Source organism: Ambystoma mexicanum, chromosome 7p, assembly GCF_040938575.1.
Source record: "Ambystoma mexicanum isolate Mex_15411 chromosome 7p, UKY_AmexF1_1, whole genome shotgun sequence".
Lineage (NCBI taxonomy): Eukaryota > Metazoa > Chordata > Amphibia > Caudata > Ambystomatidae > Ambystoma > Ambystoma mexicanum.
Window position 1 is genome coordinate 17,590,208 of NC_090939.1, and position 16,634 is coordinate 17,606,841.

A 16,634-nucleotide genomic window follows, 5' to 3' on the forward strand; every position below is an offset into this window, starting at 1 on the left:
CTGAAGCACTCTTTTGCACCCCCTTCTTAAGAAGCCTTCTGCCGATCCTTCCTCTCTGGCAAACTACCGTCGATCTCTATCACTCCTTTTCTGGGTAAACTCCTGGAAAAGCCGGACATTACCCAGCTTACTCTCCATACTGAATCTGTTGGTTGTCTCCAGGAGCACAGTACGGCTTTAGAACAGCCAGAAGCACGGAAGCTGCTCTCCTGAACACCTGTGAAGACTTGCTCTCTAATCTTGACTCTAGCCTTCCTTCTGTCTTCATCCTCCTTGATCGTTTCACTACTGTCAACCACGCCATCTTGATCAATTGTCTCTGTGACAACCTGGGCCCTAGCCTGGTTGACTTCCTTCCTCTCCGATCAACCCTCCGAGTTCCAATTGGGGTCCTTTCTCTCCATCGCCTGTCTCCACATGTGGTGTTCCCAAGGGTTGTAACCTCTCACCCTGGCTCCTCTGGCCCATCTTATCTCTACCTTCTCTCCTAACTTTCAGTGTTATGTGGATGACACTCTGCTCTCCTTCAGGCTCCCCTCCGCCTCCTCTCCTGTCTCGCTCATTCCTGAATGTCTATCCACAATTCAGAAAGTGTGTGCCTCCAACGATCTCAGCCTTAATGCCACTAAGACTGATCCTTCTCGTTGGGACCCCGGCTCCCGCTTTCCCTCTGGCTGCTCTCTTTGCGCCCTGTTAGGGAGAGTTCTCCAAATGTGCAAATTTCCTTTACCTTTTGAGACCCCCAGCAACTTTGCTGCATTTCTAGGATTTTCTTTTTTATTTTACCTGGGAAGTGTGAGCCTTTTTCTCCCACTCTTCCATGTATTTTGTGTGTTTCACTTTTGTGTTCTTTGGTTATGGAGTTTTAAAACCACTCCAGTGGCATCATCTTTTTCTGGCTGTCACAGAGCACCTTCAGTGCAGTGGCACAGGGATGTCTTTCAGACTTCCCAACGTTTAAATACCTTCTCTGGGACTTACTACCGTCTTCCAGAGTATGTAAAGTTAAATTGGCTTTACTAGTCTTTTTAAATTTTCTGACCCAGCACACACTACCTTCCTATAGAGTGCTGGAGGGGTTGCTTCGCTTCCTCTGAGTCAAAACACTCGTGTAACAGTAAAATGTTACCTTTTCCTACTTTAAATGGCTGGTGGCAGTGGTTTAGATCAACTACCGTGATTTTTCCCGACCGCTAACAACGGTAGCTAAAAATCGGGTCAGCCATGTTTTTCAACATGGCGCCCCAGACCTGTCTGTAAAAACAGACTCCGGTCATCCTTTTTCACCATTTCTTTTAGGAAAAGTCCTTCTTGTGTTTGTCTCTGCGGGCCAAACCAGGTTTGGCCCTTTGTTTGTTGGCCTTTGGCGGGCTTCAGTGCTGAAGCCCTCCTCTGGCGCTTGAGTGTCTGGGGTGGACAGGATGTGAGGGAGCTGCCTGAAACTCCCTGTGCTTAGTCTCTTTGGAGACCTGAATGCACCCTGGCGTGATTGGCTGGCTGGCTGGCTGCCAGGCAAGGATAGCCACCCTGCTGTGTGAGTGACAGCCAGGCTGGAATGAATGGGGGAAAACTGTTTAAAAGCAGGTCTCTGGGACTTGGGAAGCAGAGTCGACCACTGGAACGAAAGAACCAAAGACGAGCTGAAGGAAGAGGACTGCTGCATCTCCTGGACGACCTGTGAAGCCCTGCTGCAGGTTCGAATTGCCTGAAACTCCATCGACGGAGAAGCCCTTCAAGGTTAACTTCTTCCCTGGAGTTTGGTGGGAACAACCAACTCGTAAGCCACCTGGACACCGTCCCCATCTGGTCGAATTTTGATCAGAGTGCTGTTGAAAACCGGATAGCCAGAGGGAAGGAAACCAGCTTGTGGACTTTAAGGCACTCGCACCTTAAACCAACGTCTTTCTACAGCTTTTGGCCTCATCCCAGGGCAGTGCAGGAACCTCCCGACATCATCCTCCTTGTCTCCACGACTGAAGCTTTGGAACAGCGAGATCTGCCAGTGCCTCAGCTACAGCTCTTCTTCATTAAAAAGGTACTGTGCAAACACGGTCCGGATCTATTTTCGGCCATCGAGAAAGTGTGTGAAACTTTCCTCAACTTCGAATGCTTGTCCTTTCCTAAACATTACTGAAACTTTTTTCGCCTAGCCAAATTCTTCTAAACTCTGTGGCAAAGACTTAACCGTTATCTACCAGAACCGTGCTATCCTATACAAAGACTCTTAACCATTGACTTTGGCCCAGGCCTATGAGAAGAATTGCTGGTTGCGTTTAACTGAAACCCTTTGCCCTGCCTATGAATGTATTTGGGCTGTCTATTCTTATAACCTTGTCTTTTTATCCCTTGAATAAGTATCTGAAGAGCCATTTTCCTCACACTTCAAAGGAGCTAAACTTGTTCAGTTACTTATCGGTTGGATATTTGTGGTGTATTAGTGTGTGATATTGAGCTGCTTATGCAGGTGTAAGGTTTTCTAACTGAGTAAATAAATGTATATTCTTTTACCAAGAAACCTTGAGTAAGTGTTTACTTGAATCACTGTATTGGTTGGTCCTTTGTGTAACTTGTTCTACTGCTCACTTAAACTCTTGAGATAAGTCTGGCTGCTCAGCCATCGCTACCGCTTTACTGTGTAGTACAGGCTTGTACCAAAGGTGAAATTGTGCTTACACTTGTAGTCTTAATTGCCTGTATGTTCCCAAAGGGTACTGCAGGTGATTCTGCTTAACAGTCCCTGTATCTGCGCCTTCCTGTGAGGCAAAAAACCTTGGTGTCATCTTCGACTCCACCCTCTCCTTCTCTCCCCACATCAGAACTTTCTAAGAAGTCCTACTACTAGCTGCCCCTCCTCAGAGGTGTTCTTTCTTTTCTCACTTTCCTTGGCCTCAAGCCCAGGGATTGTATCTCTCCAGCCCTCAAATCTTTCCACTGGCTCCCGGTGGCTGCAAGGAATCAAGTTCAAGACCATCTGCATCGTCCACAAGGCTTTCTGGGGCCGGGGACCACGCTAAATCCAATTCTCTTCCTAAGCATTTTCCTTCTCGAGCCCTCTGCTCATCCACCACCAACTCTGAGGGTCAGACACTTCTCTGTGCAGAGAGTGGGGGGTAGATCGCTCTCTCCCTCTGGAGCAGCCTCCCTGCCTCTCTGAAACTTGAGCAGGGCCACCTAAGGTTCCGGAAGCAACACAAGACCTTCCTTTTCGCTTCTGCTTTCTCTCCCTCACCCCCCCCCTGCTGATATACCTATCTGCAGCGCTAGCGCTAACTGGTGACCTGGCCACCCTCTGAACCTTAACAGGCACCAGGCTCCTTCTCGACCAATAGCCCTTTGCACTGCCTCCTGGCCTACCATGCACTTGGGAGCTTTATCTGAAACCCTACAGTACCCTGCCTCCTTGCACGCACTTGAGCCGGCCACCCCGGCAGCACTTACTTTCCTATTGCACTCTTACCCCTCCCTCCCACTGGCACTTCTCCTCTCCCTTCCCCCTCGCACATGCACCATCTGAATGACATACAGCCTAGTAAGATTGTTTGTTTTTGTCTCCCCTTCCTTGTCTTGTTGCGCCTAGAAACACTTGTATACAAGCAAGTTATAAATGACTTACCATATCACCAGCACTCCACATAAGGTGGGATGTGCTGGTCTCACCAAAATAAAGTTTAGAGAGGATAAAATATCCTTTCTATCCTTGGGAACTGTAGTTCCTTCGGAACTGCAGTTCTTTTGAGTCAGCCAAGTGCTGTCTCAGCTCAGGAGAGCAGGCATCAAAAATAGATCCCAACAAAAACAGATTTCTCCTTCCTTCAAAGGTAGTTACTCTGTCACTCCATCCATCAAAGATTTTCAAACATTCACACACCCTGTCGATCAGAAAAAGGAGTTTCAGCACAGCAGCAGGGCTTCACCGGTCAGTTCAAGGGTTCAGGAGGATGCAGCAAGTTTTGTTCACTGTTTCGTCTGGTTGTTCTTTCCAGTGGTCGACTCTGTCTTCAGTCCCAAAACTCTTGCCTTTTAAGCAGGTTTCTCCAATTCATGCTCATCCTAGCTGTCACTCACACAGCAGGGTGGCTGACCTGCAAGGACAGCCAGCCAATCTGGACTGGGTGCACTCAGGTTTCCCTGGAGGACCCCCAGCACTCCACATAAGATGGGGGTGTGCTGGACCCACAGAGGGAAAAGGTAAGTAACGCCAATTTCACTTTACTGTTCTTGGGAACTGTTAGTTCAACCAAGAAAAGGTATTTAAACCTTGTGAGAAATCTAAAGGATTTCTCTGTGACACTGCACTGAAGGTGCTGTGTGTCACCATACAAAAAGTAGATGCCTATGGAGTTTGCCAGACTCGAAAACAAAGGAAACGCATAATCCAAAAAATACATGAGTGCGAAAAAGGGCTCGCTCACTCCAGGGTTAAAATAATAATAAAGTCCTAAAGTCCAGCAAAAAGAGCTGGGGGTCTCTAAAGTTGAAGGGAATTAGCAAAGAAATGGAATTCTCCCAACACAATGCACCACAAACGACCCTCTACATCAGAGGCTTACCCTACCCCTGTTCCCACAGTTTTACCGAGCTCCACTCAATAGACGCCCCCCCCCCCCCTGAACGATTTGATAGAGTAATGAGGAGAATGTCTAGCTTTAACTTTTTTGATCAAAACTGATCAACTTCTCAAACTCCAGGGGCCCCCCCTCAAGGTGATAGCCTGATGCCAAAAGACCCGCCTAGGCACGGCACAGCCTAGTACCTCTACCTCTCAAGACATAGCCGACGACCTTCACTATTTTAACAACTCAGGTTCGCAGGAGCCTGGCTCAAAAGCAGAACAAGGAGACCAAAGTATATAGATGATGCAGACCAATATTATGATGATGTATACATCATTCAATCTCCAGAACAGATTTGCCAACCCTTGGCTGCTTATCAAGTGAGGATGGCCAATAAACTGCGCTCCTGGTGAGTTCTAATTGTCACAGGTGGGACGAGATTTCACAACAAATGGACTCTGCTCCAGATCCCCTAAAAACTATAACTGAAGGTAAAGAGATGGCAATCTGCAGCCTGAAAAATAGCCTGGAAGCAGCAGATAATGCTGGCCGGATAGTAGCTGAGGGGTACCCTCATTAAGGCCCATGCATGGCTACGCCAATCCGGTGTCAAGCTGGAAACTCAAGCCATCTGTTGGGGAGAATTCTCATAAATGTGCTAATTCCTCTCTAGCTTAGAGACCCCCAGCAACTGTGCTGGAGTTTGAATTTTTAACCTGGAGAGAGTGAGACCCTTTTTCCCCCTCTCTCGTGTACTTTTCTTTTTAAATCAGTTTTTGTTGGCATTTGGGTTACAACAACGCATAGTAACAATTGTATTATTTTTACTCATCCTGATCATATTTTCTCTCTCCCATCCCCCCTAGTCATGGATCTCTCATGTATTTTTATTTAATTTTGAACTGTTTCTTTTGGTTGTGGAGTCTGACAAACTTCACAGGCATAATCTTTTACATTGTGACACATAGCGCCTTCAGTGCAGTAGCACAGGGAAGTCTTGCAGATTTCCCAAAGGTTTAAATATCTTCTCTTGGATACACTAGTGTTTCCAAGAGCAGTGAAGTGAAATTGACTTTACTTATGTTTGTAACTTTCTAGACCCAGCGCACACACTCTTAATAAGGTGCTGGAGGAGTTACTTAGTATCCCCTTTGTCTAGTTTCTCATGTAACAATTTTATATCACCCTTTCCTCGATGAATGGCTGGTGGCAGTGGTTTACTTCTAACTACCGTGGTGCGCTTTTACAGTGGGCTGCGTTCGCAGCCACAGTAAAGCCCCCCAACGGTGCCATTTTTGTCAAAATGGCACCTGTCTTTTTACGCCATTTCTTTGTGGAAAGGTGGTCCTTGAGATTTACTCTGCACGCCAAACCAGGTTTGGTCCCTTTGTTCGTTTTTGTCTTTGGCGGGATTCACGAGTGCTGCCTGCCTCTAAGCTCCCTATGCTTAGTCTCCTAGGAGACCAGAATGCACTCTTAGGTGATTGGCTGGCTGGCTGTCTGGCAGGCAAGGTGAGCCACCCTGCTAGTTGACTGACGGCTCAGCTGGAATGAATGGGAGAAACATGCACAAAAAGAGAGGCTTTTTGGCTTGGAAGGCAGTCGACCACTGGACGAAGGAATCTGAAGAAGAACTTGAAGAGGACGACTGCTGCAACTCCTGGACCGTTGGTTAGCCGGTGAAGCCCTGCTGCTGTGCTGAAACTCCATTTTCGTTTCGACTAGAGAAGCCCTGCAAGGACGACTTCTCCCTTTGAGTTGGTGGGACTAATCTGCTCCAAAGTAAGCCACCTGGACATCCTCTTGATGCTGGTTGACATTGCACTGCAGTTGCTGCTGGAACCGAATAGCCACGGAGAGGAACACCAGTTCGTGTGCGTTGCTTTTTAAGCTGGCCAAGAGCTCGAGGAAGATCCTCCGGACTCCCAGGAAGCAGGACTGCCTGAGCCACCTCAACAGAGTGCGGGACCCCAGATGCAAGAACGCCTATCTCGACAGACAGGAACCTCGGTGTTGCGATTTGCGGTAGATGCTAGGAGCTGAAACACCGAAGTGCCACTTGTTTGAAGATTTCCGGTTGCGGTCGTTGACCTTCCCTTTGCAGTGCAGCAGTCCCCACAAGTCCTCCCTCTTCTTGTCCCCATGACTGAGGCACAGGAGCACCAGGATCTGCAGAGCTGCACAGGAACAGACTCATCTGCTGCACTTTTCTTCAACCTAAAGGTACTGTACAGCCTAAGAACTTACCTCTTGTTGTGTAACCTCACTTATCCTCGTTGGAGACTTGTCTTGGTTGCATCTGTAGAGTTGCTGTCAGCTTCTTTACCTCACAAGCCTAATCAACTTGTGGCCCTACTTTGATTTCTTCTATATTACAAAGACGTTTTTAAACATTGTGCAAGACTTTCTACTTACCTGCAAGAATTGCTTCAGTTCACCTTGACTTTTGCTAACTTAACATTGGCTGGTCTGGCTCCCTGCATGACTCTTCTCTTCTCTCCTCTGCTTATGTGTTTTGCCTTCCTTCCAGGAAAGGGTTAACTGACTTTGCATTGGGGGGTTATTGAAAGTACTTGCCTGGCTATGAATAATTTTGTGAATACTTGTCTTATTCTGAAACCTCTTCTTTGACACTCCTCTCAAAAATATTCTAAATGCAGGTCGAATGTAGAAAGTGCAGAGAGCGCATGAACGTTGAGACCGGACGAGCGTGGAGAGCAGAAGAGTGTGGAGGGCGTGATTGGACGAGTGGGGAGTACGAATGACTGTGATGAGTATAGATGAGTGTGGAGGATGAATGCTGTCGGCGGGTGAGTGTGGGGGGCAGCTGAGTGTGTAGGTCGGTTGAGTGTAAAGAGCGGACGAAGATGAAGAGCAAATGAATGTGGAAGACGGATGAATGTTGAGAGCTCATGAATGTACAGAGCGGTTGAGTGTAGAGAGCGGAGGAGCGTGGAGAGCGGATGAGCGTGGAGACCCGACAAGCGTGGAGAGCGGCTGACTGTGGAGAGCGGATGAGTGTGGAGGACGTGAGCAGATGAGTGGGGAGAGCGAATGAGTAAGGATGAGTGTGGATAAGCATAGATGAGTTGTAGATGAGTGTAGGAGGATGAATACTATTGGCGGATGAGTGTGGAGAGCGGATGAATTTGAAGAGCAAATCAATGTGGAGGACGGAAGAGTGTGGAGAGCCGTCGAGTGTAGAGAACAGTCGAGTGTGGAGAGCGGCTATGTGCAGAGAGCGGAGGCACGTGGAGAACGGAAGAGCGTGCAGAGTGGAGGAACGCGCAGAGTGAAGGAGCGTAGATAGCGGAGGCGCGTGGAGAGCAGAGAAGCATGAGAGCGACTGAATGGGGGGAGCGACTGAATGGGGGGAGCGGTTGAGTGTGCAGAACGGTGGGGAGAGCGACTGAGTGGGGAGAGCGACTGAGTGGGGAGAGCGACTGAGTGGGGAGAGCGACTGAGTGGGGAGAGCGACTGAGTGGGGAGAGCGACTGAGTGGGGAGAGCGACTGAGTGGGGAGAGCGACTGAGTGGGGAGAGCGACTGAGTGTGCAGAACGGTGGGGGGAGCGGGTGCGTGTGCAGAACGGTGGGGGGAGCGGGTGCGTGTCGAGAGCGGGTGCGTGTCGAGAACAGATAAATGAGCTGAATAGGAGACCGAATGAATATAGATGAGTGTAGATGAGCGGGGAGGAGGAGCGCTGCCGGCGGACGAGTGTGGAGCGCGGATGAGTGTGGAGGTTAGCTGAGAGTAATGAGCGGACGAATATGAAGAGCAAATGAATTGTGGAAGACAGATGAATGTGGAGAGCACATGAGTGAGTGTAGAGAGAGGTTGAGTGTAGAGAGAGGTTGAGTGCAGAGAGGCGAGGAGCGTGGAGAGCTGAAGAGTGTCCAGATCAGAGGACCGTGCAGAGCGGAGGCGCGTGGAGAGCGAATGAGCGTGGAGAGCGAATGAGTGTGGGGAGCGAAGGAGCGTGGAGAGCGAAGGAGCGTGGGAGCGGCCGAATGTGGAGTGCGGCCGAGTGTGGAGAGCGGCCGAGTGTGGAGAGCGGCCCTGAGTGTGGAGAGCGGCCCTGAGTGTGGAGAGCGGCCCTGAGTGTGTGGAGAGCGGCCCTGAGTGTGTGGAGAGCGGGGCTGAATGTGTGGAGAGCGGGGCTGAATGTGTGGAGAGCGGGGCTGAATGTGTGGAGAGCGGGGCTGAATGTGTGGAGAGCGGGGCTGAATGTGTGGAGAGCGGGGCTGAATGTGTGGAGAGCGGGGCTGAATGTGTGGAGAGCGGGGCTGAATGTGTGGAGAGCGGGGCTGAATGTGTGGAGAGCGGGGCTGAATGTGTGGAGAGCGAACGAGGGTGTGGAGAGCGAACGAATGTATGAAATGAGTTATGGGTGAATGGTGCATAGAGCGGATGTGAAGATAGAACGGACCTGACCGCTCAGAACTGCGCGACGTGCTTATTTTGTTTTGGAATGCAAAGAATCTTTGAAAGAGCATACTGCATATCACACCCCACGCTTACTCTCTCCTTACACCACCATTCAACTAGAACACAGAGATACTATGACACCATTCGGTATAACTGTTCTCATATCAACATCTGCCGCTCACCCCCCATCACTCTAAGTAAACATGGCTGGTCTCACACCCCCAGCCAGGCGTATCTCCTCAGGCCTAACGCCGCCACACTCGGTCTGGATAATTCCAGCCAGACCGAACACATATCCCTGATCTCTCAACCACCACACCTACCGCTAAGAAGCGGCTACCACATGAATTCTGCACCAGCTGCACACATACCGGTGCGCACACGCACCTTTGGACACTCTCTTATCTTTCCACTGACCCGAACTTCGGTTCCCAAGGGTGTTCAACCTACCAGCGCCTTCAGACCATACCAATGGTATATAAGGCGCTATACAAATGCAAAATAACAATAACGTCAGTTGGGACATGGCCAGACTGGAAGGAAGCATTAATAAATGCTGTCAAAAAGGGGGCAAGGTTAGGCCACAATCTTTAATGAGCTGAGCAGGATATAGACGTCACCCTTAGAGTTAGAGGGTTTGATGGTTTTTAGGAGAGAGATGACTTCAGATTCACGCATATCCTTGAAGTTGAATAACTGGGAGGAGTTGATTTTAGTCTCCTTGTTCTGGTTACTGTTCTGATTGGCAATTTGGAGGGTCAAGGCCTTTTGGTGAGCTAGGATTTTGGTTTGCAGGGTGTTTAGTTTGTTAAGCATGGCAGATTGGATGTTATTGCACCAGTTTTCATCCTTTAGGAGGGTAGGTGGTGGGGTGGACGGTGTTTCCAGCTCCCTAAAAATGGCGGAAATTTCTTTGGTGCCTGATTTTGCATTAGCTATCCTAGTGTTGAAGGAGTTGGCTTTGGCTTGGATTAGGCCCGATTTATAGTCTTTGGAAATAGCCTTGAAAACTAATTTGGTTGTATCATTGGGTTTGGTTTTCCAGTCTGCGAGGGCAGCTAGTTTTTTTAGCACGTAATTGGAGCAGTACCTTGGAGAACCAGGCATTGGTGTGCTTGGTTTTCTTGGCTTTCCTGAGAGTGAGGGGAGCGATAGTCAACTGCTTGGGTGATGGACAGTTTAAAGGCGCTTCGAGAAAAGGGCCTGGAGGGCAGGCACCTTGAGGAAGGGTGTGATCTTTTCTGCAGTGAGTTGATGTGGGCTTTGGTGAGAGCTGCAGGCAGAGGGATGGTGGGCTTGAAGGGGCCCTTTAGAGGTGTTGAGGTCAAATTGAATGTAGTGGTGGTCAGACCACGGGATGGGTGAGTTCTCAGTAATAAGCACTGGGCAGTTGTGGTAGGTGACCCAATCCAGCGAGCGGCCTTTAGAGTGAGTTGGCTTGCGCGAACCCTAAAGTAGATGAGGCTTTGTTCAAAGTGGCCGCGTGGGCGTCATTAGGATCGTTGAGGCCTTAGATTAAGGTCACCTGTGAGTAAGACTTTTGAGGTCTTTTTCAGATTGCCTGAGAGAGAGTGAATAGGGGAGTCATGGAATTCAGTGATAGGACCTGGGGGTCCATAGACAATGTGAAGAGCCAGGGTGACGTTGGGGGAGAGGTTGATTTTGAGTGGAAGGTAGTCACTGCGGTGGCCAAGGTCACCTTCCATTGTTCTAATAGCAAGGGTTTCTTTGGCGATGAGGGCTACTCCACCACCCCTTGAGAGGGAGCGGTCTTGCCTGTAGATGGTGAGGGCTGGGCCAGAGGTTTCATTCACCCAAGTTTCAGTAATAAGGAGGATGTCAGTATTATTCTTGAGGATGAGGTCATGAATGTCCAAGGCGTGAGCTGGGACAGAACGAGCATTGACCAGACCACATTTCAGGGTGGTGATAGGTACTGTTTTGAGGACAGCCTTGGAGACTTGGGGAGGCACCGTGGCGTCGTAGGCTACAGGCATACCAATGGGGTCAGCAAGCACAGGCATAGTCATGGCAATAAAGGCCACAGGCAAAGTCATGGCAATAAAGGGCACAGGCATAGTCATGGCAACAATGGGGGCGGCAAGCACAGGCATAGTCATTTTAATGGGGGCAGCAGGCATAGTCATGGCAATAGGGGCATCAGGCACAGGCATAGTCATGCCAACAATGGGGGCAGCAAGCACAGGCATAGTCGTGACAATGGGGGCAGCCTAGGTCAGTCTAGTGAAACGTCTGGTGCCAAACCAGAGGGAGGTCAGCAGAAACCCCCCCTTCCAGAAAACATTTGGTAAATGCTATGCTAGTGGGCCTACTGACCATGTGAAAGGGGATCCCAGATGCAAGGGTAAACCTTCAGGGGTCCACACTGCCTCCTTAGCCTTCATCGCTGAGGGAGAAGTTCATATGGCAAGTGGAAACGTTCACCTATTGGCTGAGGACGCCATTGGATTCTCATCCAGTGTTTCTTTAATGGCCCTGGGTCTGTGGGAACAGCAACATGTAGATGTGTATAACTCTATACCAGATAACAGAAACAAATACTACAGGGACAGTGTACTTGTGAATGGTGGGGGGACCCCTGCCATTAGAGACACTGGGGCCAGCATCACAGGGGTGGATGAAACCTTTTTCAAACCTGAGGCTGTTGCCAAGGCACCCAAAGGCCCCACTAAGCTTGCTGGCGGCCCTGTCCAGATGGTTCCAATACTACCAGCTCTCATCCAGTGTAACAATATGACTGAGGTGCCTGGGAGAGTTCTGCTGGGGAATGACTTGAAGACTCTTGGAGTTGTATCAAGCACCCCCAGGCCTCCCAGTAAAAGGAAGCGGGAGCAGACTAAGAAGGCCAGAGAGCTCACCTTGGATGACTCTGTGGGTTGTTACAGAGGAACCTATAACACCCAGTCCACAGGAAGAGCCAACCTCTACTTCCAGAAAAGAGACAAAGGGGAAACCCAAGGAAACAAGAGTAGCACTCCTGTGCACAAAACCAGGACATCCCCGAAAGGACTGTCCCAGGTCCCACCAGTGACCCCTCCACCAGCTGAGGCGGAGTGCGAGATTCAACCAGAGGATGGTGAGTCAGCTACTGATGATACAGAGCCGGAAGAAGACCTTCCCCCTGTTCCAGATTTGGATCCTAAAGACCATCCTGAGCTGCAGACTTTACAGGCAGAAGGTGACCCCTGCAGGGCAGACTTCAGCAGAGGTCAAAGAGTGTCCTACTCTTGAAGGACTTCGCCAACAGGCAGCTTCCCAGCTGGAAGGGCAAGAGCCAGGGAAGCACAGGCTGTACTGGGAGGATGGCCTCTTCTACAGTGAACCTATTGAGTCTACCCCAGGGGACTACAGGAGACTTGTAGTGCCTCAGAAGGTGAGACCCCAGTTTCTACAGTTAGCTCATGAGATCCCTTTAGCTGGTCACTTATGTTTTAAGAAGACCAAGGAAAGGATTTCTCTTTATTTCTACTGACCCCAAGATGGGGTCTGATGTAGATAAATTCTGTAGAAGCTGTCACACTTGTCACACTTCTGGCAAGAGTGGAGCCAAGAACGTGGCACCTTTCGGCTCCTCTTCCAGTGGTGGGAGTCCCTTTTGAGAGTGTAGGAATCGATATTGTTGGTCCCTTAGTCCCTCCCAAATCTTCATGCAACTGATTTATATTGGTTGTGGTAGGCCATGCTACCAGGTATCCTGAAGCCATACCTATGAGGACTGTTACTGCTCAGGCAGTGGCTAAGGCCCTGCTAGGCAAAGTTAGTATGCAGTACCCTCTGGGACCACTACACACAACTCTGACTACAGGTATAGGAAACCCAACCTTTGGTATAAGCTTGTGCTACACAGTTTTGGTAGTGTGTTGAGCAGCCAGGCTTATCTCAAGAGGGGTCAATGTGAGCTGTAGGGGAGTTGCACAGAGATTCACAGTGACAAGTATTTAAATAAACTCTTACACTCAAGGTTTCTTGAATAAACAATTATTAATTTATCAGTCAGTTAGAATAAGCCTTCTTTAGAAGGGAGCAATATAATAGTAATTCACAAATACACTTCAATACTGTACATTTTAGTTTCTAAATCAGTAAAGACGCTTTTGGGATGGCCCACAGACACAACCTACACCCCCAGGTGACTTTAATAGCTAGGGTGCTGGGGACATTAATATCTTGCTGTTGGCATTCAGGATACTGTTATAAGTTGATGAAAGGAAAAGGTTATTGGAACAACAAGAAATCACAGATTCTTAAGCAGACAAATACTTTTGGTTCCCTACACCTGTAATTCAGTATACCAGGCTATGCCAAAGTCAATGGGCAAAAGCCTTGTATAGGATGAAGCACTTCTGGTAGGTAAGTAGAAATGTCTTTGCACAATGTTTTAGAAGTCTTTGAAGAAAAGAAGAATCAAATGTAGGGCCACAAGCCGTTAGAGTAGTAGAAGATGCAAGCAACTCTACAGCAAGAAGTAAGTTCCGTCAGACTTTGTACAGCACCTTTAAAATGAGGAAAAGATGCAGCAGATGACTCCTGTTCCTGGGCCTCAGTCGTGGGGACAAGTGGGAGGACGTTGGGGGACTGCTGCACTGCAATGGGACGGTCACCGCTCGCAACCGGTAATCTTCAAATCCGTGGCTATTTAGTGTTTCAGCTACTTGCGTCTACTGCAAATAGCAACACTGCGGTTCCTGGCTGTCGAGAATGGACTTTCCATGCTTTTGGGGTCCCGCACTGTGTTGAGGGGCCTCAGGCTCGGTCAGTCCTGCTTCCTGGGAGTACGGAGGATCTTACTGAAACTCTAGGCCAGCTTAAAAGCAACACACACAATCTGGTGTTCCTCTCCCTGGTTATGGGGTTTCCAGCGTAAACTCTGTGGAAATTCAACCAGCTCCGAGATGGATGTCCAGGTGGCTTACTTTGGAGATGATTGGTCCCACCAACTCAAGGGGAGAAGCAGTCCTTGCAGGGGCTTCTCTGTCAATACCAATTTGAGTTTCAGCAAAGCAGCAGGGCTTCACCGAGCAAACCAATGGTCCAGGAGTTGCAGCAGGTGTCCTCTTCAAGTTCTTCTTCGGTTCCTTTGTCCAGTGGTCGACTCTGCCTTCCAAGCCAAATGCCTCACCTTTTATCCTGTTCTCTCCCATTCATTCCAGCCTAGCTGTCACTCACCCAGCAGGGTGGCTGTCCTTGCCGGACAGTCAGCCGGCCAATCACTACAGAGTGAATTTGGGTCTCCTAGGAGACTAAGCACAGGGAGTTTCGGGCACCTCCCTCCCTCACTTCCTGCCTACCCCAGACACCCTGGAGCCAGAGGCAGGCTTCACTCATGAATCCCTCCAAAGTCAAAGCTAACAATGGGACCAAACCTGGTTTGGTGTGCAGAGTAAATCTCAAGAAGGACCTTTCCACAAAGAAATGGTGAAAAAAGAAGACCGGGGCCATTTTGACAAAAATGGCACCCTTGGTTGCTTTACTGCAGCTGCAAACGCAACCCGCGGTAAGTGCACACCACGGTAGTTAAAACGAAACCACTGCCACCAGCCATTCAGTGAGAAAAGGGTAACATAAAAATGTTACAAGAGAAGCTAGACAAAGGAGATACTAGGTAACCCCTCCAACACCCTATTGTAAGATGGTGTGTGCTGGGTCTAGTCAATTTCACTTTACTGCTCTGGGAAACAGTAGTTTATCCCAGAGAAGATATTTAAACCTTGGGGAAATCTGAAAGACTTCCCTGTGCCACTGCACTGAAGGTGCTGAGTGACACAATGTAAAAGATGATGCCTATGGAGTTTGTCAGGCTCCATAACCCAGCTCAGAAATCGCAATAAAATACACGAGAGAGTGGGAAAAAGGGTCTGTCTCTCTCCAGGTTAAAAAAATATTTCCTCAAAATCCAGCAAAGTTGCTCTGGGTCTCTAAGGTAGAGGGAATGAGCACATTTCTGAGAATTCTCCCCAACAGGCCCTACTTGCTATTTTTACCAGGTTAGGTTTTCCGAAGGTTATCTCAGACAGGGGGACTAATATGTCCCACTACATCCAAGCTATGTGGAAAAACTGGAGTGACCTACAAGTTCTCAACAGCCTACCATCTCCAAACCTATGGTTTGGTGGAGAGGTTTAATAGAACTATGAAGAGCATGATAGGTGCTTTAGAAGAACCTCTTAGAAGAAAGATGTACCTCCTACTGCCATGCCAGCAAGGCGGATTCTGTGCTGTGGGCCCTCCAAAAACCTGACTGCCTTTTATTCAAGATCTGGATTTTCTTCAAATAGATCTGCATCTCTCTCGTGTGCAGGTGCTGCCTCCCTCTGGAATGGTCTCCCTGCCCCTCTCAAACTTGAGCTGGACCAACTGAAGTTCCAGAAGCAGCTCAAGACTTTCCTGTTCTCCTCTGCCTTCGCTCTCTCCCTCCCCTGCTGACCTGCCTATCTGCCACACCGACTGGTTGCCTGGCTACCATCTGAGCATAATGGATATTAGATTCCCCCATGATCAGTCTCCACTGCACCGCCTCCATGCTACTGCGCTCTTAGGGGCTGGAACTGTAACCTCTACAGTCCCCTGCCTCCTTTCACTTGCCTAGAGCTGCGATGCCCTGGATGCACTTACTTTGAGCATTGCTGCGCTGAACGCATTTCACCCCAAACCCCCCCCCCCCCCACCTTCCCTGCACTTTGGCTCTGTCGCACTTTGCACAATCTGAATGTCACTAGGCCTTGTAAGATTGTTTGTATGGTCTTCCCTCCCTTGTCTTGTCGCGCCTAGAAACACTTGTGTACATGCGCGTTATAAATGACTTGTATCATACCTTCCTACAGCCCCCTCTCCGTCCCATGATGAGCCTGGCTGCTCTGCCATTGCTATACTCCTTAAATGGTGCAGACTTGTACTAAGAGTTGGAGCTCTGTATTGCCAAGTAGATCGTTTTATAAAGTCTTTTGGGTGGACTTTAAAAATACTGTCCTAACAGTGTGCAGTTCCTGGTTGGAAGATCTCTGGCCTCTCGACGTGTAATAAGAGCCATGGGATGGTACACGAGACCCTATCGCAGCCCTTTGTGCCGTTAGTGTCACAAGTCATGAGGCGTAGCTGTACTATATCAAAGCTGGGGGCCGCCTTTCGTGCATTGATGGCCGGAGGGAAATGATGGGTAAATCTGGAGGTGCAGAGTTAGAGAGCTACTTGCTTCTTGTAGCTCAGGATGCTTGCTTTCATGGTTTGTTAATTTGAACCGAAGACAAATCTTGTTTGCATGCAGTTTTAGTCCAATTTAATGAATTCTACCACGGTTCTCTTCCTCAGCCTAGTTGAGCCATTCTTGAGTCTTCTGACAAAGGAGGTACTGCACAGTGAGAGCGACGCCCCTAATGGGGTCAAGTTTCACCTCATCGACATCTACCTGGAGGAGCTTGCCAAAGTCGGATCGGAGGAGGTGAGCTCAGTGTGACTACAACCCTGTTCTGTCTTATGCTTCCTACGCATCCCTTCAAAGGACTGGCTTTTTCTTTTTCAAGTGAAATTGCTTGTTTAAATTGTCACTTGGGAATGTTCTCTTCCCACTACGCAAGTCCAACATCTATTTGCATTGGTTCAGATTAAATGTAAAGGCAACCAGCTGTGCAAGCAGACA

General features: G+C 49.0%; 1 protein-coding gene across 1 annotated transcript in view; it reads left to right on the plus strand.

Annotated features, from left to right (window-relative positions):
- Positions 1-16,634, plus strand: part of LOC138525621 (ribosomal RNA processing protein 1 homolog B-like) — a 310,024-nt gene that overhangs the window by 121,728 nt on the left and 171,662 nt on the right. Inside the window, exon 6 of the mRNA XM_069635673.1 lies at positions 16,307-16,436. Coding sequence (XP_069491774.1) covers positions 16,307-16,436 — 130 coding nt within the window. The remainder of the gene's footprint in view (positions 1-16,306; positions 16,437-16,634) is intronic.